General features: G+C 37.1%; 1 protein-coding gene across 1 annotated transcript in view; it reads right to left on the bottom strand.

The window, feature by feature from the left end:
- Window positions 1-27,144, bottom strand: part of cfap221 (cilia and flagella associated protein 221) — a 70,903-nt gene that overhangs the window by 30,534 nt on the left and 13,225 nt on the right. The window contains exons 2-8 of the mRNA XM_052027321.1: window positions 17,283-17,443; window positions 14,895-14,995; window positions 11,846-11,932; window positions 10,971-11,066; window positions 8,497-8,597; window positions 6,749-6,852; window positions 4,845-5,004 (exon numbers count right to left, since the gene is read on the bottom strand). Coding sequence (XP_051883281.1) covers window positions 4,845-5,004; window positions 6,749-6,852; window positions 8,497-8,597; window positions 10,971-11,066; window positions 11,846-11,932; window positions 14,895-14,995; window positions 17,283-17,418 — 785 coding nt within the window. The 5' untranslated portion in view covers window positions 17,419-17,443. The remainder of the gene's footprint in view (window positions 1-4,844; window positions 5,005-6,748; window positions 6,853-8,496; window positions 8,598-10,970; window positions 11,067-11,845; window positions 11,933-14,894; window positions 14,996-17,282; window positions 17,444-27,144) is intronic.

The raw sequence follows: 27,144 nt of genomic DNA, 5'->3' as shown, positions 1-27,144 counted from the left end.
CTGGAGGTTTTAACACACAAGCCAGGTGTCTTTTTTTTAAACTAGTGCCATTCGCAGGAAATGCTGCTCTCAGGTCCACATCATAACTATGTGTGGACATGCTTATGATGTGGTCCAATTAGTCTTGCTTTTGCCAACTTATTATTCATGATGTCTTGTGCTGCAAATTGCTATAAGTATGAATTCAAATATTTTATGGAACATAGAACATGGAACAGTACAGCACAGGAACAGGCCCTTCAGCCCAAAATGTCTGCACTGAACACAGTGCCAAATTAAACTAAATCTCTTCTGACTGAAAATGATACTTATCCCTCCATTCCCTGCACATGTGCCTTTTTAAAAGTTCCTTAAATGCCACTATCATACAGGTATCTGCTTCCACCACTACCCCTCCCAGCACGTTCCAGGCACCTACCACCTACCATTCTCTGTGTAAAAAAACTTGTCCCGCACATGTCCTTTAATCTTTCGCCCTCTCATCTTAAATGCATGCCCTCTAGTTTATGACATTTCTATCCTGGGAAAAAGATTCTGACTGTCTACCCTATCTATGCCTCTCATAATTTTATAAATTTCTATCAGGTCTATATAGAGCATATGGGATCAGACTGAACGTAAAAATTAAATTAATTCCCTCTTAACTAATTTGATTTAATGATTGTTAAGCACTAATGAAAATGTGAGTTAATATGATGAATTCAATGCAAAATCAAATACAGAAATGGTAACGGAGAGAAACCTTGAATCAACAGAGGAAAAAGAGGAAACAAAAAAAAGAAAAAAAGTAATTAATTTTCCAATAATAATTCAAACCAGAAGAATGGAACTACAATGCTTAGTAACTGGACTTAGTTTTGCAATACAAGTGATTTTACAGATACTTTGAAAGGTTTACTCCATATCCTGTTGATGCCCCGCCGGCTTGGAAATTAGATTGGGCAATTCCTGACTTGATTCACTCTTACAGAAGTCATGCCAACTGTGATGCCTATCTATGCCTATCCCATTTGCCTGCATTAGGCCTGTGTCCATCTATTCTCTTCCTATCCAAGTACCAGTCCAAATGCTGTAATTGTATCTGCCTCTACTACTTCCTCTGGCAGTTTGTTCCATATAACCACCACCCTCTGTGTGAAAAATTTGTCCCTCAGATCTCCTTTAAATTTCTCCCCTCTCACCATAAACCTATGATCTCTAGTTTTAGACACCCTAGGAAAATTACTCTATCTGCCCTATCGATGCCCCTCTTTATATTGTAAACCTCTATTAGGTCACCCCTCAGCCAGTGATAATAATCCTAGCCAATCCAATCTCTTCTTATAAGTAAAGCACTCCATTCTGGGCAACATCCTAGTGAAATAAAGCCCTCCATTCCTGGCAATATCCTGGTGAAAGTCCCTAAGATATCACTGCCAGGATGAATCTCTCTCAGTACCTCTTTTCACCAGCATTTCATTTCATGCCTTGGTGGTTTCCTGCACCCCAAACCCAAACCCCACTCCCAGTGTGTAGAATATCTCTTTGCATCTCCAGCTGCTCAAAGAGAATCTCAGTCAGCATTAGCAAAAAGAGGTGTCTACTAATGTGCCTGGGTTGCCATTACACAATGAATTTGAACAGTGATTGAATTCAGTGGTCACCATCTTTAAATATGTTAAGGCATAAATTCAAATCTTCTAGCTAGTTTTACTGAATGCACAGCATTCCTGAAATGAATTGCACAGAACATGCAATGATGAAGCAAACATCACTAAGTTTACAATTCTTGGATGATGTGTGCTAGCACTAGCAACATTGGAATGAAATGGTTTGGGCTCATGTGATACCACCACCATAAAGATTTTCCCCTCCCCTTTCAACATTCTATGAGATTCATTCCTTCCAGGACACCCTGCTTCACAACTTCATCGCTACCAACAGATTCATCTCCATTGTTGCAACACCTTTCTGTGTAATTGTAGGACATTCAACACTTGCTCTTTTACCTTCTCTCTTACCATATTACACAGCCTAGAAAAATGTTTTTCATATGAAACAATGATTTTTTACACTTCTTTCAATTTAGTATATTGCATATGCTGTGCATGATGCAGCCTCCTCTACGCTGTGGAGACCAAATACAGATTGGGTGATCAGTTTGTGAAATGCAGCTGTTCAGTCAGTAAATATAATGCTGATCTTTTATTACCTGTCTCATTAATTTTCCCACTCCAATCGCTTTGTCCTAATACTGTTCCAAAGAAACTCAAAGTAAGCTTGAGAAACAGCACCTCACTTTTTGACCAGGCGGAACAATGGCAGATAGAATTTAACCTTGATAGGTACGAGGTGATGCACTTTGGGAGAACAAACAAGGGTAGGACATACACAATGAATGCTAGAGCCCTAATGAGTACTGAAGAAAAGAGGAACATTGGTGTACAAGTCCAAGGATCTCTGAAGGTGGCAGCACAGGTCGATAGGGTGGTGAAGAGATCTGTCAGGATACCAGCACAATGCTGTCACCTCTGCCTATTTTTCAACGATTCCTGCTGCACAATGTTGGGAAGAGCCTCTGAAAGATGCACAGTGGAGGGTCAAGTCAGTCAAGTCACTTAAAATGCATTGTCAGCCTGCTGATGAATTTCTAATCATATGTCTTGTAGGAAGATTGTTTTAGGTAAACTGCTTCTGGCTTTGTTGTTTGGTTTCCTCATTGGGACAATCAGCCATGCTTTACTCTGCTGAGACTCCTTGGTGGTATAAATAGATCGGGGGGATGGACTGCTCAGAACAAACAAATCACAGCAACTGTTAGGAAACCTTGTAGACAGTCTTAAAGCTACAGATCTCCTCAACTATAACCCTACAAACTATCTTGAATTTCTGGGAAGCTTTGAAACACACGTGCATGTATTCAATTACATTCTATACCAATGGAATGCCATTCAAAACTCAAACTTAAATTCACTTTCATCAGATCGGCCTCGTTATTAGCAAAATTGATGTAATTGCCAGCCCTTGGAAACATGTGTCACCTGCCTAATGCACTCAAGAGTGGCTAACTGCAAGATCTTACAAAATTTCTGTCAGGGCCTTAGAGAAATCCTGAGCATAATAGCTGAGGGTATTGGTCACTTTCTCAACCACAGTTATAGTATGGTCACCAGGACCAGCAGGCTCAGATGTCCTACTAGAATCTGCAAAGATATACCACCATCTGCTATAATACTTTCAACCTCTTCAGACACTGACAATCAAACATGTTCAGGAAACCAAGCCTCTGCCTTTAGACCATAAGTGCAGAATATGACCTTCTGCAAGCCTGATGATCCCCTGTCCCATGTAACTGCAAGTAAATGAGAAGCACTCGTCATCTGTTCTTATGTGTGTTCTTCACAGTCCTTCTTTGAGGCCTACAATATTGCTGTGAGCAGCATCTAACATAATATTGTAATACTGACCTGCTAAATGCAATGGCCAAGTGGAGAGATAAAATGTGTTGGAAATGAATAGCATTGTTCAATAACTTGGGAAAATTCAACAGAAGTATCACCAACCAAACTTTTGTATCAAACAAAACACACTTCTCATGAAGAAATCCTTTCATGGAATCATTCAATAAAATAAAAGCAAAACATTGTGGATATTGAAAATCTAAATTAGAAACAAAAGAAAAATGCTGGAAATACTCAGAAGGTCAGGCAGCATTTGTGAATGCTCATCAACATGAAATGTTAACCCTGCTTCTATTTCCAAAGGTACTGTTTGATCATCTGAGAATTACCAACATTTTCAGCTTTTATTTCATTCATGAATGTAGCTGAAGCTGAGTATTTGTTCCCAGATCTTTTCATCAACCACTCAGACTCTATTGAATGCCATTCTAATTTCCAACCAGCAGCTCGAGTACATATCCTTTTCATACACTGAAGTACTTGTGTTAAATCGAGAAGTCAGCAGATTGGCATCAAGTATCCAAAATACTGTTACGATTTGTGGATTTAAACCCCGACCTGTGTCCAAAGCCACCTGATTGGTGGGGGGGTTTGAACTAACCAAATGAGTGAGAAGCAAAATGAAGTGTTTCAAAATTAAATTAATTTAAAAGTGTATCATTTTTCTGATTATTGTTATAAATACCTACCTATGAAGCTAGTTTGACTTAGACAAAACACATTAACAATTATGACATGGCTTAGCTCATTCTCAACAACCTACACATATGTAGAACATTTAGCAAACCAAAATGTCCTGAGATGGTCCTCCAAGACTGACAGTTACTGGAGTAAAAGAAATTAAGGAGAAAATTAGAGAAGGTGGTTAAAAGTAACAATGAACTCACTCTTTTAGTGAAAAGTTCAGGTATTGTTAGAATTTTTTATTATTTATTCATAAGATTAGGGCACTCTTGCCAAGCCAACACTCTTGCCCAACTCAAATTACCCATTTCAGAGGGCAGTTCAGTTCAACTCCATTGCTGAGGGTCTGGGGTTACGTATAGAACAAATCAAGTACGGTTGGCAGATCTCCTTCCCTGAAGGGAATTTGTGCAACTTATGATTTTTACAATAATCCTGTAAACCACCACTTACAGGTAAGTTTCATTCAACACTTCGGCATGCAATGGACTCCAAAGTTAAATCCTGGCTGAAGTGGAGCATATTAATTTTTTATAAAGTTGTTTTTCTTGCAGAATACAGAATTTTAATGGCAGGCATTTACTAAATACTTTGTTTTAGTTTCAAGTGACTTAATTACATCATATTGCACTAATTCCATTGTGTTAATAGATACATCTATTGAAAACCCTCACGAAAGAACAAATTATCCAAATTTTCATTTCATGACCTGCTACTTACCTAAATTCAAGGCCTGGAGAGTAAATCCCAGTGATAGTACAAATGTAGGGCTTTGAGTTAAACTCTGAAATGATGAGCTGTACCTTACTTTGAGCTGTAGCACGGTCAGAAGGTGTATATGTGACAACAATGTCAATTTGTTCATTAGCTGGTATTATTCCTGTGTGATGAAAATCCAGTCACGCACTTACATTTATAAACATGTAATTAATCAAAAAAGTACATTATTAGTTATTATCATGAAGAAATCTACATTTGGAAACAACATTTCAAATTTCCTGTGGTCTTCTCCTTATTGGCTCCCATAATCTTGGATAGATGCCTAAACAATGTTGTTGCTGATCTTCTGCCAAAATTACAGTAGCCACTTGGGAGAACCTACAAGGAAATTCCTAGTTAAATTGCATATAACCATTGTTTCACAGAGGACATTCATAGGATACAGTAAGTTTTTAAAACATTTGTTCTTTAACTCATCAAGTTTTTCACTAGGGTACTTACATCTCATTACAAGCAAGAACATTGTAACAAAACAAAATATGGCAAAGGAAACAACAAACCAAATAATATCACAAAGAAATACATGGGACATGCCACGAAGGGGGTTTTTTCTGTATGGGCAGAAAAATCTTCTTAAAAATGAATAAAATCAAAACTTTGATATATTAATTATTTTCACTTATTTAGGTATAAATATGAAATACTAAATTCGCACAAAGGTTGACAGTGAACATCTGAGGATCTAGATTTGAAGTCAACTTGCATTACGTACAGCTACCAATTAATTGAAATGAATCTGATACAAGTTAAAAGTTTGTTGAAAGGGAAGAAGGCCAAGGTATTATAGTATATTTGTGTGTAAGAACACAAATGCAGTACTCTAGTAAACACAATTTAGAGTACAGTATCATGATTTATAGATATGATTCAACACAAGACAAAAAGCACATAGTGTTCTCACTAAAAGACTTTAGTTAGGCCCATGGAGAACACGGAGTCCAGTTCACAGTGATCCCTATGCAGATAAGAGGCCCCGCTAAAGAGTTATGACAGGACTACTACTCTGATACATGCTTTGTTAAAAACTATTAATTATCAAAGTGATTTAGATCATTTTTTGTATTTCAGCTATCAACTCTTGTATCAGAAGTATCTGATTCCCCAAAAATGATCCTTCTACATTTCCAACACGTATGTAAAATGAATCAACAAGATGTTAGAATTGTTAAAAGATATGTATGTGATGTGGTATAAATTGTGTATTATTTAATGAAAATTATTAAGTCATTTTTGTGACTGGTATCCTAACAATATTTTATTAACTTGAATGGTTGTACGAATATTTCTCTTTCGGGCTGTGTACGCATCCTCCAGGTCCTGTTAATCTTGAGCTCAGCTTTACATATCACATCCAATCCATCACCTGAGCTACCTGCTTCTTCCTCTGAAATATTACCCATTTCTGTTCCTACCTAACTACTGACAATATTGACATCCTTGCCTTAGATGATATCTTCAAGTTTGACTTGTTAGGTTTTTGTGCTCAAACCTACAAAGAAACTCACTTATTTAAAAATCTAATTCTCACATCCTTTCTTTCTCCTTCTTTATTTGATTTAAAACCATGGTGAAAATATTCATAAAAATGAAGATAAAATTCTTATTTCATTGCTCTTTTAACTAAAAGAAAAAGAGGTTCTAGTCTAAGCTTTCAACAATAACTATAACTCAAATTTCCAGCCAGAAGAAAATAAAACAAACTTATTGAGTGTGATGTAAATATAATGTGTCATTACAGAGCTGGGGGATAAGAGATGATGAGGATTACTGGGGTAAAGGGGTGGTAGGAATGGTTCAACAATGATTACGAGCTTAAAGTGTTAAAGTTTAAAGATGCATCATACCTGATGTAGGCTGAATTTTGAATGCATGATGCAGTTGTGGACAATTTAACTGAAACTCAAAATCAACTGGGCAGCTACACCGCAAAGGAATGATGATGTCTTTGCTGTAAAATTTGGGAAAATAATATTATTAAGATTTGTGGTTTAAAAAACACACAGAAGTTATATATGCTCACAGATCAATCACCACATTTGCCTGAAATAAAGATTATTCAAAACTATAAAGGAACTTCAAAAAAATGCAGATCCAGCTAATTTTGCAGTAAAAAAAAACTGTTTCAAAGGAATAAAGTCCTAGCTTGCCTAACCTCTCCCTATAACTCAAGTCCTTGAGTCCTGCCAACATTCTTGCATATCCATGCAGGATTTTCAGGGTTAATTCTCCAATCTGAGCTTTACCAAGGAACAAAGTTTGCGACATTTCATTTCACTTCACTTCAGATGGCTTCACTGAAATTTATTTTAGGTTCCAGCTACAACTTCAACCTGTAAGTAGGACAAGGACTGTCTTGCCATTAGCTCACCAGGGGCCTGATTTTTATGTGTGGCATTCCTGCCAGAGCAACAAAGTATCAGTTAGCCCTTCACTGTTGTATAAAGCCACAGATGCTATCTCTTGAATATTAAATATATTGCCATTTTTCTTGCCAGAGAGCAATGTGCAGAGAAGATATCCAGCCATACAAGGTTCATAGGCTTCCTCACAGTGCAAGGTGCATTTAAAACCATCTCATTTGCTGACCATCATGGCATGAACTTGGCCATAATGACAATATAAAAATGAACATAAACTCAGTATTCCTAGCCAAATTTATAAATAAAAGCAAGTTAAACATCATACAAATGTCAACAAAGACTCTTGTCTTCTAAGTGTCTGTTTTGCCTATCCTGTTATTCCAGTGCAGAACTACCCTGGTGGTTGGTGAATAGCTCAAAAAATAGGTAGAAAGGGACAGAAAGTACTGCAATAACTGTTGACAACCTTAATCTTCATAATTGGACAAATCAAATTGGTAAAATAGCCTTAAGGGTTAGTACTTAGAATGTATTCAGGACAGTTTCTTAGAACAATTTGTTGTGGAATCAACTGGGGATCAGGCTGTTTTAGATCTGGTCATTCATAATAAAGGAGGATTAATTAATTTAATGCTCTTTGCCTAATGCATGGGTCCACAAGTGTAAAAGCAGAGTTGCCAATGATTGGAAAGGATGGACCCGCACTGCGCAAGGTTTACTGAAAATTAATGCTAGACCTCCACGTTTCTAGACAATATGTGCAGGCTTTCTGGCAGGCCTACATTTCAAGAGGAAATCAAAACATTGCCTTAAGAGTTCATCATAACTGAGATCAATATGTGCTCCTTTCATCCTTTTCCATATGTTCTTGTAGTATTGGAATACAGATGGAGATCACAGATAGCTTGCTTTGATATGTCTGCTATAAAACTACAAACTTGTGTAACCAACAAACATTAGGTCACAGCCTCAGGCAAGCAATCAAGGTAACATACTCCAACATTGACTAAAAATGGAACAGAAAATTTTATAAGGAGGTAAACAATATAAGTCAATGACTGTACACATTATGTGTATAACATCTGCATCTAGAAGAAATGCTAAAGATGTGAGAAAACACAGCCATATTATTATTCCAATATGTCTATGGGTTTGACTCTAAAAACAGAAAATTAGGTCAACAGTAAAGAAATAATAAAGGTCTTCAAAAAAAAGTTATTATAAAATCTTACCTTTGTCCAAGAGGGACATCATTTATATTTAAGTGAGCAGGAAAATCCACTACATTTGCAACAGGATAAGCATGTATAGGAATAAGCAGTGTTTCATCTTCCTGGCAAAAAAAAAGAAATATGAATGTTAAAAATTAAAATGAGGAAACTAAAATGTGCACTGAAAATATTGGTAACCAAACAGATCTTACAGAAATTAACAGTCTTTGAACCATAACACTATAAAATTGAAAACAACTTTGGGATTTACACATAAGCATAGTTTAGCCAGAAAATCCCTAAAGATACTGACAATTATTTAGTCAATAATCTCAGGATCTGCAGTCACACAATAACAAAAAATCAACTCAGTTGATCAAAATTTCAGGAATGAAATAAACTGATTTCATTTTTAAATGCTCTGTAAAGTTTACACTTTTTGCATGAGGTCTTGAGTTTATAGTAGGATATGAATCTCTGTATACTGCTTAACAAACTTCCTGGCCCTAAACTCAGTCAGATTTTGGTTTGTAACTCAGTCAAATGTGGTTTGTAACTCAGTCAGATAGGAATTTCAAATTCTAACGTATTTCAAAAAGTATATTTTTATATGTTTTAAGTTGCACACTTCTGATATTTCAATTTCCATACTGTATCTCCTAATCTTTCTTTCCAAGACTCAGTAAAATGCTTATTATATGAGCTACTAATTATGCTATTTCCTTCCTGTTTGAACTGAAGTCTGAGAGTAGCCAACATCTGAAAATCCAAAGTTCATCTACAGAAAATGCTAGATTCTGCAGATTTCCTCAAGATTAGTGGCTTGAGTCATTGCTTTACAGTTGATTGAAAATCTAATCCAGTAATATTCCACTAATCTGTGCATTTGTTCTCAGAATTTCTTTTGTTACAGTTTGTCACAGAGAATGAAGTAAAATCAATCAATCAGGAATAAGATTATCAGGACTATTGTTTGGGGACAACTGTATAACAGTTACTGGTCTCATTGCAGTACTTTTTTTCTTGGTGCTAACAGACTCCTCTGTTGACATTCACAGTTATGTTTAATAAATTCGTAATCAGTCTTATGGAGCACCAAGATTCTTCTTAAACTTTGAGGGGCATTTAGAGGTACTTAGTCAGCCATATGAACAGGTACGGAATGGAGGGATATAGACAGGCAGATGTACAGTTTAAACTGTGTTTGTCACAGACATTGTGGGCTGAAGAGCCTGGTCCTATGCTGTACTGTTCTGTGTACTGTGTTCTATGTTTGTTTTCCATCAGCCTATACATGATGCCAAACCCAGAAGGTATAGGTCTACTTCCTGAAAGTGTTCATCGGCTCCTGACATCATGTAATAAGATAAATTACCTGGTTCCTAATTATAGCATCACTTTTGTATCCATGTACCCCAAAAACATTTTCTGTTGATGCAAAAATCGGCAGTTTAATTTGCTTGTAATATATGGCTTGCTGGCTATATCAGAATGGTAAACAGGGAAGTCAACTGCAAAAGGCGAGGATGACTAGTTGCCAGTTAAAAGATGATTACAGTAATATTTCCAACAATATCCTTTAAGTAACTTTGTATCTACTGATCCCCTCAACATTCACAGTTAAGTTTAATAAGTTCGTAAACAGTCTTATGGAGTATCAAGATTCTTTTTAAACTTTGAGAGGAATTTGGAGGTACTTAGACAGCCATATCAACAGGTATGGAATGGAGGGATGTAGACAGGCAGATGTGCATTCTCATATAATGTTCCAGCCTTTACCAAATTCTGATCGCAGTGTATCTCCACCACTCCTACTGGCGCAACTTCCAATGCAGGGATCAAGTAGCCATGAAATGAGTTTCAATTCTTTAAAGTTCTCTTTTTGCTTTATAAAATCCCAGATATTGCATTGCATTAACTTCTACAACTCTGTAATTCTACCAAACATCCATACAGTCATAAGTATCTTCTTGGTTTATTTTGCCTGAACAATGATACACTAATAGATAGAGTCAGAGAGCCATACAGCACTGAAGCAGGCCCTTCAGCCATGGAATACCTGTTTAATGGTTAGTTGATTCTCACCATTTTGCCATCAACTCTCTCACATTCTAGCTCTCATCTACATACTTGGGAAAATTTACACTGGCCAATTAACCTACGAACCCAAACGTTTTTGAAATGTGGGAGGAAAATTGAGCACCTGGAAGAAACCTGCAGTCACAGGGAAAATGTGTAAAATGCACAGATGGCACCAGAGATCATGATTAAACTCAGGACACTGGAGCTGCACCACTGTGCCACCCTGTTTTGATGTATAGGCATTGCTGTAACAAATCATTTTGAGCTTCAAACATAATCCAATAATTATATTTGTAACAGGAAGACCAAACCAAAAAAAAAGGTAACTACAAGTATAGTCATTACAAGAGAGCAGCCTATCCAAAAAACACCATGCACAATAGCCATTACTGGGAAAGAATTTAAAGACTTACCTTACAATGAATGCGAACACTATCATAGTAATATCGCCATTCATTAGGGCAGAAATCAACTGAAACAATAAATGACATTCCAGGGACCAAATGATTCTGCATGATAAATTACAAAATTAATTATTTCCTTAAAATTATAATATACATTGAAAATATAATGTACAGTAAAACTCCGATAACCTGGCACCCACGCGAGCTTGGTGGTGCTGACGACCAGATTTTCCAGACCATTAGGTGTTATCCCTATTAATATACCAACAGACTTCTAATTCAGTTTTTCTTGTATTTGTTCCATGGTGGTATAATAAATTTCCAACAAGCCTGGTGAATTTAAAAGGAGCACAGGAAACTGCCACAGTGAGTTTAAAGGGATCATGGAAGATTGGTGCACCAGTGTGCTGAACCATCTATGCTGAAACTGCCTTCCCATTAAAAGTTGCCTCCTACTCTGCATAACAATGTTTCTTGTGATCACAGTAACAACCACCTGCCTTCCTCATATAACCATCTTGCTTTCACCAAAACTTCGAATTTCCACTTCTCGTATTACAACAGTCAATACTAGTACCTCAAATCCAGTAGTTGCTTGCTGGACTGTAATTAGCAAGTAAGGGTGCTAGATGTTTTCATTGACTTGATTATTTTTCAAGAACAACTTCTTTTTCATCATTTCATCAAAGGATAATAGGATAAATATAAAAGAAAATAGATTGCACACGGATACAACAAAAGTAGTTATTCAGCTGATAAAGGCAAAAGTGACCATTTATCTCAAATTGGGTAAAGATGAGCTCAATGCAAGAAAGAAAATTAACCTAACTTGAACTCTTCTCTGTCTGATTCACACAAAACCAAAAGCTTAATTGAGTACTCACCTTTTTGGTATATTTGATTTGGAAGTGTTTTGTCTGAGGAGGTAGAATGTGAACATTTGTCACTACTGAAGAAATATTGACCAGTTTCTGTAAAGAAACATTCAAGATCTGTGTATTTATTTTAAACAATTATTTCTGAACATGATACTGTACTTTTGCTTCGATTTTGAGCAAATGAAAGTTTTATTTCAGTATAAAAACAAAAAAATTCATTTAACATTTTAAGTAGAATTTACAAATACTAGAAGCAATTCTTGCCATCGATCCTTTTATCATCAATTTTATAATTTGTCAAATAATTTTATATAAACTCATGTACCTTTTGCTACTATTTTAAACAAATCATCTTGCATAATTCAATTCTACTCTAATGACCATACTAAAGTTAAATGATATTTGCACTATCCTCGTAATTTTCCTCAATTCATCTTCCAGTTATTTGTGCTGCAGGAAATAAAGAAATGTTGTACTGGACTACTGGTAAAATCCTTGTTCATTTATTAAGGATGTGGGTTTTGGATTATAATGATGATAAAATTGTCGGTTTTTGCCTCTATTTAACTGCAAATTCTTCAACCAGATCCAAAACTAAATGTGTAAGTCCAGAGGTTGCTAATAATGAAAATTAGCTTTTCATTAGGATGCAAAGTTGGCATCTTTGTTCATGAAAATCATTTGAAATCACTAAATTAACATGAATTTCAGATTTTAATGTATTATTCTCAATGCCCTTGAAAATATTAGGCCTTATTGAATGAGGTCCAATTCTCTAAATTAAGCAGACTGCAAATATTATCAAAAGAACTCTGTGGATGAGTTTTAAATGATTTTTTTTATATTTACATGTTACTACCACTACATTATTTCCTTATAATAAAATTTCAGAACTTAGTGTCATGTTATTATATAATTCAGTGAATAACTTTCGATTATTCTTAAATCTAATTTAGTAATCTTATAGTCTTCAATTAATGTTGTTTTAATACTGTTTAATTCTTATCAACATTATTCAAAGAGTTGATCAATTAACTCCATGTGATACCAAGCATTGGCTGGGAGCACTGGATATAGGAAAGGCCATGGGGCCAGACAACATTTTTACAGCAGTGCTAAAGGCTAGCACATTTCTATTCCAGTGCAGTTATAACAACTGCATCTAACAAACATCATGGAAAATTGTCCAAATTATGCACTGTCCAGAAAAGGCAGGACAACTCCAATCCAGACAATTATTTCCCTATTAAATTATTTTCAGTCAAAAGCTAATCAATGGAATGAGTCATCAACACTGCTATCAAGTGACATGTATCAAAATTCTGTTCAGTGATGCTTGGTTTGGATTTTCAGACCTCACTACAACCTTAGTCCAAATATGAAGAAATCAGTTCTAGAGGTGAGGTAAAAATTACTCCCTTGATGTCAAAACAGCATTTGTATTTGACTATGTGTGGCATAAAACAAAGCACTAATAAGACTGAAATCTATGGGAATTGGGGGAAAACTCTTCACCGGCTGGAGTCATATTTCACATAATTGAAGATGGTTGTGGTTGTTGGAGGTCAATCATCTCAGCCCCATGATATGAGTTCCTAATGCAGTGTTTTCTGGGCATGAACATCTTCAGCAGCTTTTGCTTTATCATAAGGACTGGTGTGGCTATTTGCTCAATTCCATTCACAGCCCCTCAAAAAATGAAACAGCTGGTGCTCACATGCAGCAGCACTGCACATATTTTGGACATGGACTGATAAAGTGACAAGTATCACACTACATTTATATCATTGGTCCAATAAAGGTTTTGATCAATTACAAACACCAGAACATTGAGAGTGGGAGACTCAACAATGACCATCACCAGTAAGACAGAGCCTAACCACTCACCTTTGGCATCCAACAGTATTACTATTGTGTCTCCCATTGTTAACACCATGGAACAGAAAACCACATAAATATGATAGCTACAACAGCAGAACAGGGTGTGGGAATCTTGAGAGGAGTCATTCACCTCCCTTTTCATCTACAAGGCCAAATAAGCCTGATGAATTGCCAAATAAACTCAGTTCCAACAAAGCTTGATACCATGCAGGCAAAATAGCCTGTTTGATTGGCACCCCATCCAAATTCCAAAATATTAACACCATCCTCTATCAGCACATCATGTGCAAATGTGCATTGAATTTTACATCACACGTGGGTCATTTCAGCCAATCTCATCCATTCTGTGTTTATTGCTTATCCGGTTTCCCTCTATGCTTCCTGTTTCAGTACCTGTCCAAATGACTTTTAATTGTATTTGCTTCTATCACCTACTCTGGCAGCTTGTTCCAGATAAATACCATGTTCTCTGTGAAAAACTTAGCCCTTAGATCTCCTTTAAATTTCTCCTCTCTCACCTTAAACCAGGTCCTCTAGTTCTAGACCCCCTTGCCCTGAGAAAAGGATTTTGACTATCTATCCTTATCCATGCCCCTCTTAATTTTATAAACCTCTTCTCAGGTCACAGCCTCATAAATTCCAATGAGAGTAAACTCAGCCTATCCAATCTCTCCTTGTAACTCCAGCTCTCTATTCCAGACAACATCCTGGTGTCTCTTCTGTACTCTCTATTGCTACCATGTCCTTCCTCTACAAAATGCACTGCAGTTAACCACCAAGGCTTCTTCAACAGTGCCTTCAAACCTGCGACTTCTACCAACTAGAAACACAATGGTAGTAATGCACAGGAACACTATCACTTGCAAGTTCCCTTCTAAATTGCACAACATCCTGACTTGGAAATATATTGTCTTTCTTTCACTACTGAATAGGCTATATTCTGGAAATTCCTGTGCTATGCCACTGTGGAACACTGTCAGAGACTATAGCAGTTCAAGAAGAAAGATGATTGTTGCTTCAAGAGCAAATAAATATTGGCAATATATGATGACCTTGCCAACAATGCCCACATCCTATAAATTAATCAAAACACATTATCAGAGTTATCTTCTACAATGAAATTATCCACTATGTATCCGGAAATATGTCTCTCTCTTGTAAGTTTTCAGCCTACCAGATTCTGTTGGTGATGTTTTCCTATCTCATAGCCTCCAAAATGTAGCACAGCAGGGATAGCCTTAATTGATTTGTTTCTCTGTAATGTGCTATAGATCTCTGCAATAAAGAGTGAAAAAAATAGGAAATGAAAAAGTACCCAGAAGTATATTATTTGAATAGACTGAACTATCCTTTCAATGCATATCTAATTTTAATTAACGCTGCCTTCACCGACCAGATAAAATATATTTGTTTTTAAATGAGGGACTCAGTACTTTTCAATATTTTGAACCAGGATTGTATGATCTTCCTATTGGCTAAAAACACTATAAATACCCATTAACATTGACTTCTAAAATTTACTCACAATGCATAACTGTGCTTTACACAATGTAAAGTATTTGTTTTATGGAACCATTTAAGACATTTTCTTGTAATCTTCGGGATTAAAATTTTGTATGACTGAAAACATATCCAGCTCTACTACATAAATTCCATAGCTCATGGTTTGACACTACTACTTTACACAAAGTTTTTGTTATTTATTTGGCAATACTGAAGCTATTGTTTAAAACCAAGTATCCTTTTTATTCTGTAGAAGGATGATGAGCGATAATAAGTGACCAACCTACTTCCATGTTCCTTCTAGTAATTGGGCAACAGCAACTTTTTATATAGTGAATATTATTGTACTAAAACAAACAAAACTGTAGGCAGGAATTAGATGGATGGACTTTAAGGATGTAGCTACGGCTAGTAAAAGTGTGCAAGTCATTTCTATCTGGTAGAGCAAGGAAATAATTTTATCTCAAACTGCCATGTACCACTAGGTGGGTTTGCATGCATGTATGAGGTAAGCTTTGCTACTAAGCTTATTTAATTTCAGATTCTTTTAATTTTTAGAGTCATAGAGTCATAGAGTAGTACAGCATGGAAACAGGCCCTTTGGCCCAATTGGTCCATGCCGAACAAGATGCCCGTCCAAGCTAGTCCCGTTTGGCCCATATCCCTCTAAACCTTTCCTATCCATGCACCTGTCCAAATCTCTTTTAAATGTTGTTATTGTACTTAGCCAGGTTTGGACTACTTTTTTATTTTCCACACAAGGAATAGATTATTTATTTGGAACGACAAATTACTTATTTAAATGCCTGTCATAAATATGCTAATTTGTTATAAAACCTTATTTCTCCCACTCAGTGAAAGACCTTCACAGCTATATAATTTCCATCTACACCTGCTCCTTTCAACTTACACCTACTCCTGCTCAGTGCAAATTTTGTGAAGCATTATTATTGGCTGCACCTACCCCAGATGTATTTAAGAATATAAGAAACATTAAAAATAGAAGAGGGAGCAGGCCACACTCCTTAGCAAGCCCATTCTGCCATTTGACAAAATCATGACTGATCTATTTTAATTCTAGTTACTGACTCAATCATTATATCCCTTGATTCCCTGGATTTAAAAAAATCTACTTATCTCAGCCTTGAATGCACTGAATAATAGAGCATCGACAGCCCTCTGGGACAGACGATTCCACAGATTCACAATCTTCCAGTCAAAAATATTCTTAACTTTCTAAAAGACGGGCAACTTTTTCTACACTGTGGATGGTGGGTATGTGGAGTGAGCTGACAGAGGAAGTAGTAAAGACAGGTACAATTACAATGTTTAAAAGACATTTGGACAGGTTCATGGATAGGAAAGGTTTAAAGGGATATGAGCCAAACACAGGCAAATGGGAATGGCTCAGGTAGGTAATTTGATCGGCATAGACGAGTTAGGCCGAAGGGCCCATAGCATAACTCTATGACCTGGTTAAAAAGCACAATCCTAAATGTTCAGTCCCTATATATGTTCCCAAATTATAGATTATCTTGTCTAGTCCTTACATAAGTACTCATAATTCATAAAGAGGTTTGCATAAGACCTAAGCATAAAAATTGATCCAGCCTTTTGCTGTTGTCATTAGACAGATCCAACCACTGACCTCTAACCAAAAATGTACACTACGATGTTGTAAAATATATTACTATTTAAATCTGCAGTTCATATGCATATAATATTCTTCCCCTCATTCAAAATTTCTTAAATGAAGTGACAATTCAAACTTTTAAAGACAAATGTTGTTCTGTTCCTGCTGTACAGTCAATTAACTGCCAATTAATTCATTATCTTGGGTAATTCAAAGTGTTTTTAGCTCTTTAAAATAGATTTATTAAAAGTATATTTTTTCCAGTACATCTGTTTATTGATTAAAGTGCAATAACATATTCACATATAAGACAGAAAAAATTATATATGTGTTGAACTGGATTAAAATGTCATTCTTGTATTTGTTATTTGTCAAAAGGTTTTAGTTGTATTGTTTATTTCTATTATTTCTCTACAGTTAGCTTACTTGTTTCCAGTAAATGGTTTGGCACATTTTCATGCTTGGGTTCCTCCACCAATCTGTCTTTAGGAAGGATTGCTTGCTTTGTTAGGGCATGACCATGGTTGCTGAACTGCAGGACAGCATGTTTTTCTACCTCCATGATGGCATTGAATTTAAATAACTTGCTTTGATCCAAAGAAAAGAAATGTGCAAAAGAAAATAATTGCATATTAGGACTTCAACATCATGTTTAAAATTTTAAAAATTTTTTGCTCAACTTATTTTATACAAAGATATAGTATTATGCAATGCAGTTTTCTTCAGAGTTTGAAAAACATTGAAAACACATGTATTGTAACCTGTCTATTTCTGTAGGTGAAGGATAATGTATACAAGAAAAACTGTATCTTGGAGCTCATTAACAAATGGAAGTCAGACTAACCAGCCCAAGGCTCATAAACCTAGGGCCAAGGAAGCCTGCAAGTGCTGCAATAAGACTGCAGGCCAGGTAGAAAGAAGCCTATAAGGAAAAATAAAAATCCAAAAATTGCTAATGCTGGAAATCTGAAATAAAAACTTTTAAGAAGTACATTAATCAAACATTTAATGTGAATAATATACATAAAGGATTAAATATCAATTTCAAACTCCTTTCAGAATTCTGAGAAGGGCTTTGCAAAAATGCTCTCTAAAAGAACTAACTTTGTCTCTTTGTCTCCTTCATAGTATCTGGTACTAAATCATACCTTCCAGATTATTAATCTCCTCATTTGTGAACTTTACATTAAACTAAGGCACAACAGAAATTCCCAGTTTTCATTATGTTCAAAGTTCCCTCATGTTAGGATTTACACCTTTCAAAAAAAAAACCATGGATAATGAAATATCACCTGGCTTGAAAGAATTATCAAGCTTCACAATATTAACTACAACCTGTGAATACATTTATACACACTGAATAAAAATAAGGCTAAAATTTTAAACATGCTTTGAAAAGTGGCTAGGATGAACTGTGCAGGCGATAGTTGCCTCCCTGGTGTGGGGGGAGTAATGTCACTGAACAGCTGTAGTTGCTGAAGGCCAACAAGCAGGTGCAGCATGCAATTAAGAAGGCAAGTGGTATGTTAGTCTTTGCTACAAGAGGATTTGAGTACAGGAGTAAGGAAGTTTTATTGCAATTGTATGGAGCCTTGGTGAAACTGCACCTGGAATACTGTGTACAGTTATAGTCTCCTTACCTAAGAAAGTATGTACTAGCTAAAGAGGGAGTGCATTTAAGATTCACCAGACTATTTCCAAGGATTATGCGATTAGCATATAAAGAGGGATTGAGTAGACTGGGTCTATATTCTCTGGAGTTCAGGAGAATAGGACGAGAATTTATTAAAAGTAGCACAGTTCTTAAAGGGCTTTAATTATAGTTACAATGTTTAAAAGACATTTTAGACAGGTGCATGGATTGGAAAGATTTAGAGGGATATGGGCCAAACGCAGGCAAATGGGACTAGCTCAGGTAGGTATCTTGTTCGGCATGGACAAGTTGGGCTGAAAGACCTGTTTTTGTGCTGTATAACTCTATGCCTCTATGGCTTGATAGGCTGGATTCAGGGAAAATGCTTCCCCTGGCTGTGGAATCTTGGATCGGGAGGCACAATCTGCGAATAAGAAGTAGGCCTGAGATGAAAAGAAATTTCTTCACCCAGAATGTGGTGAACGTTTAGAATTCCATACCTCTGAGGGCTGTGGAGCCTCAGTCATTGCATTCCTTCAAAACACAGCTTAATAGATTTCTGAACATTAAGGGAATCAAGGAATATGCCAATAATGCTGTATAATTGATGTGGAATTAGAAGATCAGTCATTATCTTTAAGAATAGCACTGCAGGCTTGAAGGGTCAGATGGCCTGCTCCTGTTCTTTAGACAATAAGAAGTAGGAACAGGAGTAGATCATTCAGCCTTTCAAGTCTGCTCAACCATTCGATAGGATCATGGCTGATCTAATATTCCTCAAGTCCACTTTCCCGCCCTTTCCTTCCCTCGATTCCTTTACTGATCAGAAATCAACCTCACTCTTAAATATACACAGCACTCTGTGGAAGGGAGCTCCAAAGATTCACAACCTCTGATAGAAGAAATTCTTCCTGATCTTGGTCTTTAATGGGTGCCCCATTATTTTGAGAGCATGCCTGCCAGTACTGGACTCTCTCATGACGGAAAACATCCTGTTTGCATCCACCCTGTCTAGACCCCTAAGAATTTTATCTGTTTCAATAAAATCACCTCTCATTCTTCTAAACCGCAATGAGTAGAATCCCAACTTGTTTTACCTCCCCTCCTGGGATCATTCTAATAAACCTTTTTGAACTGCCTCTGATGAAATATAGAGGGAGACCAACATTGTTCACAGTACCCTAGTTGCTGAACGGCTTCCTTACTTTTATACTCCAACCCCTTGAAATAAAAGCCAATATTCCATTAACCTCCCCATTGCCTGCTGCACTTATGTGCTCGCTTTCTGTGTTTATAGCACAAGAACTCCCAAATCACCTTGTGCTGCATGTTTCTGCAAATTCTCTGTTTAAATCTCTTCTTTTGTTCTTCGTTCCAAAGTGAACAACTTCACATTCTCCCACATTATACTCCTTGAGAGAACTTTTGCCCACTCACCTAACCTATTAATATCTCTCTGTAAATTTTTTATCCTCCTCACTACTTGCCCTCCCACCTACTTCTGTGTAGTTTTATTTCTTACACTCTTATGCAGGAAAAGTGGTCCAAATATGGATATTAAGGGAAGTTAAAGATAGTGTTGGATCAAAGCTTGTCATGTTGCCAAACAAAAGCGCTATGGTTGAGGATTGGGAACGTTTCAGAGTTCAGCATATTGAGGATTAAAAAACTGACAATGAAACAGAAAGTAGAATATGAGAGTTGACTAGTAAGATAACTTCTGGGAAATATGAAGTCTAAAGTGCAAGAGGAGCTCAAAGAAGTATTGTATAAATTAATGAGACTGTCTTGGAGAAATTAATGAGACTGAAAGGTGATCAATCCTAGAGTTTTGACAGAGGTGGTTATGGAAATAACGGATCTTCCAATATTCTAGACTGGTTCCCTCGAATTGAAAGATAGTGAATGCAATTCCACTGTTTAAGAAAGGAAGTAGAATAATAGGAAACTCCAAGCATTCAGTCTGATGTCGTTAGTAGGGAAAAATGCTGGAATCTATCAAGAAGAAAGTGGTAACCAGGAACTTAGAGGACTGGGCAGAGTCAACATAGATTATTGAAAGGCCAACCATGTTTGACAAATCTGTTAAAAGTTTTTTTTGAGGTTATGCCGGCAGAATAAATAAAGGCAAACTAGTTGAAACGTGTATTAGATATTTCAAATGGTATGAAGGTGCCACTCAAGAGAAGATTAAAGAAATTAGTGCACACCGTTGGGGTTAATATACTGACTTGGACTGAGGATTTGTTAATGGATAAAGAGTAGAAAAAAATGAATCAACTTCAGGTTGGAATGCCATAACATAGGAACTGACGTTGGAGTTCCAGCTGTTCAAAATCTTTATCAATGATTTGGATGATGGGATCAAGTGTAATATATTCAAGTTTGTTGATGATGCAAAGCTAGGTGGCAATGTAGGTTAATGAAGAGAATGCAAAGAGGCTTCAGGGAGACATAGAGAAGTTAAATGAATAGGTAAGGACTTGGCAGATGGAATATAATGTGGAAAATGATGAGGCCATCCACCTTGATAGAAATAAAATTTAAAAGCAGAGACTTTTTATATGGTGAGAAATTGAAAGACATAGGTGTTCAGAGGGACACCTTGTATATATATCACTAAAAGTGAACATTCAGCTATGATATGCAATTATGAACAAAAACAGTACATAGGCCTTTATTGCAAGAAGATTTGAGAAGGTCAATAGAGGCAAGATGCTCTGTTATGTAGGTGAGACGACATTTGGAATATTGTGTATAAATCTGGTCTTCCTTCCTTAAGAAAGATACACGTAATCAAAGGGATGCAGAAAAGTTTCACCAAATTGATTGTGGGTTTGTCAAGTGAGAAGTGATTCACCAGACTGCACCTTCACTTTCTAGAGTTTAGAAGAATGAGAAGTGATTTCATTCTTCAAATGAGCTTGTATAGCAATGACACCACTGTCGTTGGTAGAATCTCAGATGGTGACGAGGAGGTTACAGGAATAAGACAGATCGGCTGGTTGAGTGGTGTCGCAACAACAACCTCGCACTCAATGTCAGCAAGACCAAGGAACTGATTGTGGGCTTCAGGGAGGGGAAGTTGGGTGAACACATGCCAGTCCTCATTGAGGGGTCAGCAGTGGAAAGGGTGAGCAGCTCCAAGTTCCTGGGTGTCAACATCTCAGAGGATCTATCCTGGGCCCAACACATTGATGCAATCATGAAGAAGGCACGCCAGCATCTCTACTTCGTTAGGAGTTTGAGGAGATTTGGTATGTCACCAAAAGCTCTTACAAATTTCTACAGAGGTACAGTGGAGAACATTCTGACTGGTTGCATCACCACCTGGTATGGAGCTTCCAATGCACAGGATCACAAGAGGCTGAAGAGGGTTATAGACTCAGCCAGTTCCATCACGGGCACAACTCTCCCCACCATCAAGGACATCTTCAAGAGGAAGTGCCTCATGAAGGTGGCATCCATCATTAAGGACCCTCATCATCCGGGACATGCCCTCTTCTTACTACCATCGGGGAGGAGGTACAGAAGCCTGAAGACCCACACTCAATGATTTAGGAACAGCTTCTTCACCTCTGCCATCAGATTTCGGAACAGTCCATGAACCCATCGGTCCAAGAACTATTTCATTATTCCTATTTTTGTACTACTTATTTATTTTTGTAATTTATAGATTTTTATGTCTTTGCACTGTACTGCTGCTGCAAAACCACAAATTTCATGTCTTATGTCAGTGATAATAAATCCGATTCTGAGTAGAGTTTTTACTGCAGCACTTGGACATTAGCTGGCTTCAGCTAGTGCTGGAACACAGTTGATGCATCAGCCAACAGATGATACATGAGTAAGTGGTTATGTAAATATTGAAATTGAGCTGGACATAATCTTGATGCTGGAAAAGACTGTCTCCAGGCTCTGCACAAGTGCTGTGCGAGTTGAAAACTGGACTGGTAAGAACACACATGGAATATTTCATGCAGTTTTGGACTCCATATTTAAAGCATTGGAGGCAGTCACCAGTTTGATTCCTAGGATGAAGGAGTTGACATAGTAAGAAGGTCAAGAGGGTTGACAGCTTCAAGTTCCTCGGAGTGAACATCACCAATAGCCTGTCCTGGTTGAACCATGTAGACGCCAATGCCAAGAAAGCTCACCAGTGCCTCTACGTCCTCAGGAGGCTAAGGAAATTTGGCATGCCCCCTTTGACACTCACCAGCTTTTATCGATGCACCATAGAAAGCATCCTATCTAGATGCATCACAGTTTGGTATGGCAACTGGTCTGTCCAGGACCACAAGAAACTGCAGAAAGTTGTGGACACAGCCCAACACATCACAGAAACCAATCTCCCCTCCATGGACTCTGTCTATACCTCTCGCTGCCTTGGTGAAGCAGCCAGCATAATCAAAGATCCCACCCACCCAGGTCATTCTCTCTTCTCTCCTCTCCCATCAGGCAGCAGATACAGGAGCCTGAGGGCACATACCACCAGGCTCAAGGACAGCTTCTATCCCATGGTGATAAGACTATTGAATGGTTCTCTTCTACGACGAGATGGACTCTTGACCTCACAATCTACCTTGTTTGACCTTGCTCCTTATTTTCTACCTGCAATGCACTTCCCTGTAGTTGTGACACTTTACTATGTATTCTATTATTGTTTTTACCCTGTACTACCTCAATGCACTGTGTAGTGAATTGATCTGTGCGAATGGTGTGCAAGACAAGTTTTTCACTGTACCTCGGTACAAGTGAGAATAATAAAGTAATAAACCAATACCAATACCAAGAAAGGTTGCCAGGTGGGGTCTACACTTGTTGGAACTTAGAAGAATGAGAGGTGATCTTAGTGAAATGTACATGGTTCTAAGGGGTATTAACAGGGTGAATAATAAGAAAATGTTTTCGCTAGTGGAGAAACATGATCTGTGTTTTTCTTTAAAACTAGGGCACATGGTTTTTCTTTAGTTGTTCTTTAAAACTAGGGCACATAGTTTCAGAATAATGGGCCATTTATGATGGATATGAGGAGGAATTTCTTCTCTCAGTGAATCTTTTAAATTCCCTTCTCCAGAGAAGCAGAACGATTGAATATATTTAAGTCAGAGATTTAAACTACAAAGGAGTCAAGAGATATGGGGAGTGCGGGAAAGCGATGTTGAGGCCATGAATTGAATGATGGACCAGCTTAAGGGACTGATTGGACTACTCCTGCTCCTGCTTCTTTTGTTTCTATGTATGTTTCTCCCCTGTGATCCCTGAAGGTCATTGCTTACCATTTCCATTTTAGCATCTGCCTGGATGCCTCCCTTACACCCTGCAGGCAAAGAATGTCTCCTCTCCAACTCAGCACCAATGCCTTGTATGCTGCATCACAAAATCTGAGCATTCATTCTTGTGTTTAGCTGCACCTTCCAGAAAGCTGTGGAGACCTCTGGACTGGCAAGCACCACTAGGATTTCCTTTTATGAAATGCAGGATAGGCTAAGTAAGTGGTAGCTAGACTTAATGAGATGCTAGCCATTCACAATATTGAATCTCACTGTGATGAACTAAGATAACCAATAGAACAATTATCCCTGAAATCCTGATAATAAGGAGTCAATTCAAACTTCCAGCAAATTCTGGAATCGGTTGACCAGGCACAGATAAAATGTGCATCAGAATTAAATTAGTAGTTGGTTCATTATTGTCACATGTACTGAGATAAAGTGAAAAACTTTGTTTTGCATGCCATCCATACAGATCATTTCATCATATCAGAGGCAGTACAAGGGAAAACAATAATAGAATGCAGAATAAAGTGTTACAGTTACAGAGAAAGTGCAGTGTAGGCATATAATAAGATACAAGGCATAACAAGATAGATTGTGAGGTCAAGAGTCTATCTTATATTAGAGGACCGTTCAATAGTCTTATAACGGTGGGATAGAAGCTGTCCTTCTTGGTGGTGCATGCTTTCAGCCTTTTGTATCTTCTGCCCGATGGGAGGGAGGAGAAGAGAGAATGCCGGGGGTGGCTGGGGTCTTTGATTAGGCTGGCTGCTTTACTGAGGCAGTGAGAAGTGTAGACAAAGTCCATGGAGGGGAGGCTGGTTTCTGTGATGTGACAGAGGTCATCCAATTTCTGGTAAAATTCAATTTGGTCCCCAGCATCTCTTAAGGGATGTAAGGATATATGTGTGAAGCAGAGGAAGGCACTGACTATTGGGAGAGAGCAGGGCAGTGGTATTGCATTTTGACTGCCCTCACTAGGAGTAAATTTTGTACAGCAAATGGTCTCCTTTTTAGCTTCCATGCACTACTTAAGAGCAGTGTTGTCAGGGCACTGGAAGAATGTTGTCTAACCTCTCTATGGCAGTGAAATTATCAGTCACGGGTAGGAAGGAAATACAAAATGGACATAAAATAGAAGCAAATAAAATATTATACTCACTTAGCACCTCTCCTTTAATTTCTTTTGACATTGAAAAAGATCTTTACAGAAGGTTTTACAGCAGTATTAATATTAACTCAATTACTTTTTAAATTCATCTATAATGTGTAATCATGTGGAAAATATTGAACAGGGAAATATTAAAACTACAAACAAATTGATTTGAATTTCAAGGTCAATTGTGTATTGTTCTTATTGATCCATTAACGTTTTTAAAACGGACTGCAAAACAACATAGCATTGTTGGTTTAAAAAGAAACTACTTTCATTCCTGTATTGACAGGATTTTCAAACAACTTAGGTAAGGTTTTATTAGTAAATAGATAGATTACTTCCTGCAGCCATCTGTTAAATATTTGTTACAGTTATCAACCTTGAGCACTCAATTTTCCCATTTTACAAAAAAATTGCATAATTTCTACAAATTTTGGATCCTGAACCTTATAAACTAGAATTAAAGTAACGTTCATCATGTTACCTTAGAAGATACCTTTAAGAAGCTGACTATTTTAATGTTTAAAATTCTAATTAGCTATATAGAATTATGTGGCACAATCAGTATATTCATCACCTTGTCTCATCATTAGAGCATATTTAAGGTTTTGATGTATTGCTATCAATCAATATGCTTATTCCAAATGTCATAATCAACCTGGGAGGTCAGATCAGTAACATATATCCAGATTAACAGAATTTTTTCTTTCTGGAGTCATTGTGGAATTGTCTTATCTTGCTCCATCCCACTTTTTAACAATGGATTTATATCATAGATATTCACACTAATGTCAGTGAGTTCTAACTTAGAATAATATAGGACAATCTATTGATTGACCATCAAATAGCCTGATATAGTATTACATACCAGATAATTTTGATCCAAACTTCCTTGATGATGCAAGTATACTAATTGCCCAGACCTAATCAATTGGCAGGAACAGCATATGACTGACACATTTATAGCATATACCATAGATAGCACAAACATTTTTTTGTTCCAGCAACAACCATGTTCAATCCTGACTTCCAGTGTTGTCTGCATGGAATTGGCACTTTGTCCCTGTGACCGTGTGGGTTTCTCTTGGGTGTTCTGGATTCCTCCCACCTCCCAGAAATGTTCAAGTTGATAGGTTAATTGGCCACTGTAAATTGACTCTAGTGTGTAGATGAGTGGTAGAAAACAGGGGAGAATTGATGGGAATGTGGGTACAATAAAATAGGTTAGGGTAGGAGCAGTGTAAAAAGAAATGGGTACATGCTGATTGCCGTGGACAGCGGGTTTGCAATACATTAATTACTTTGGAGTATGTACACACATGCACAATATAAGCTTGTCTTCAGTACAATACTTCAGGGTATATAAACTTAAAAACAAACAGATTTATTTTTGTACTCATGTTACATTATAGTCCGTACCATATTAAATGTATAACTTCCACAATCTGGAAGAACAAGGACAGAAGACTCCAGCAATCCCTGCATTCTCTTCAAGTTATACATCCATCCTATCTATAACATATTTCACTCTTCCTTCATTCTTACTGTCGCTTAAGACCAACTAGGGATGAGCAATTATTGCCAGTCTTACTACTTATGCTTCACCCAGAAAATTGGAAAATGCTGTACGAAGGAAGTTCAATAGTTCAAATCAAAATATTCAAATTAAATCAAAAGGACAGAAACACTTTACAAGCCAGGCAATAACTGTGCTGAGAAAAATGGAATTAAAAAGCAATATGGAACAATAATGCAAAGGCAAAGTGGGAGGGATGAGAAAGGAAACAAAACATCAGTCTAAAAGAAAATCAAAAAAACTGGAAATCTGAAATAAAACCAGAAAATGTTGGAAATGATCAGCAGGTCAGGCAGCACCTGGTCTGAGACTCTTCATCATTGACTGTCACCGGCCCAATTGTGGAAGTTCTGATGAAGGGTCTTGAACTTGAGATGTTAATTTTATTTCTCTTTCCATAGATGCTGAATGACTTGTTGGATGCTCCCAACATGTTCTATCTGTCTGAAGGAGCTGTAAATAGGTAAGTAGTTTTACTGGGGTGGAAATTACTTTTCTAAACCTTAATGATGTTAAACAGTTCCCAATCCTGTTGGTAAAAGTTGCAACGACATTTAAGAACTTCAATTTATTTGTTCACAGAGCAGTATTGTTGGTTTTCCCTGTATAATACTGAGCTGAAACTGACTTTGCCAATACAAACAAAA

Source organism: Pristis pectinata, chromosome 1 (genome assembly GCF_009764475.1).
Source record: "Pristis pectinata isolate sPriPec2 chromosome 1, sPriPec2.1.pri, whole genome shotgun sequence".
NCBI lineage: Eukaryota > Metazoa > Chordata > Chondrichthyes > Rhinopristiformes > Pristidae > Pristis > Pristis pectinata.
The sequence above is the reverse complement of the archived record's forward strand: the minus strand, read 5'-3'. Positions and strand labels throughout refer to the sequence as shown.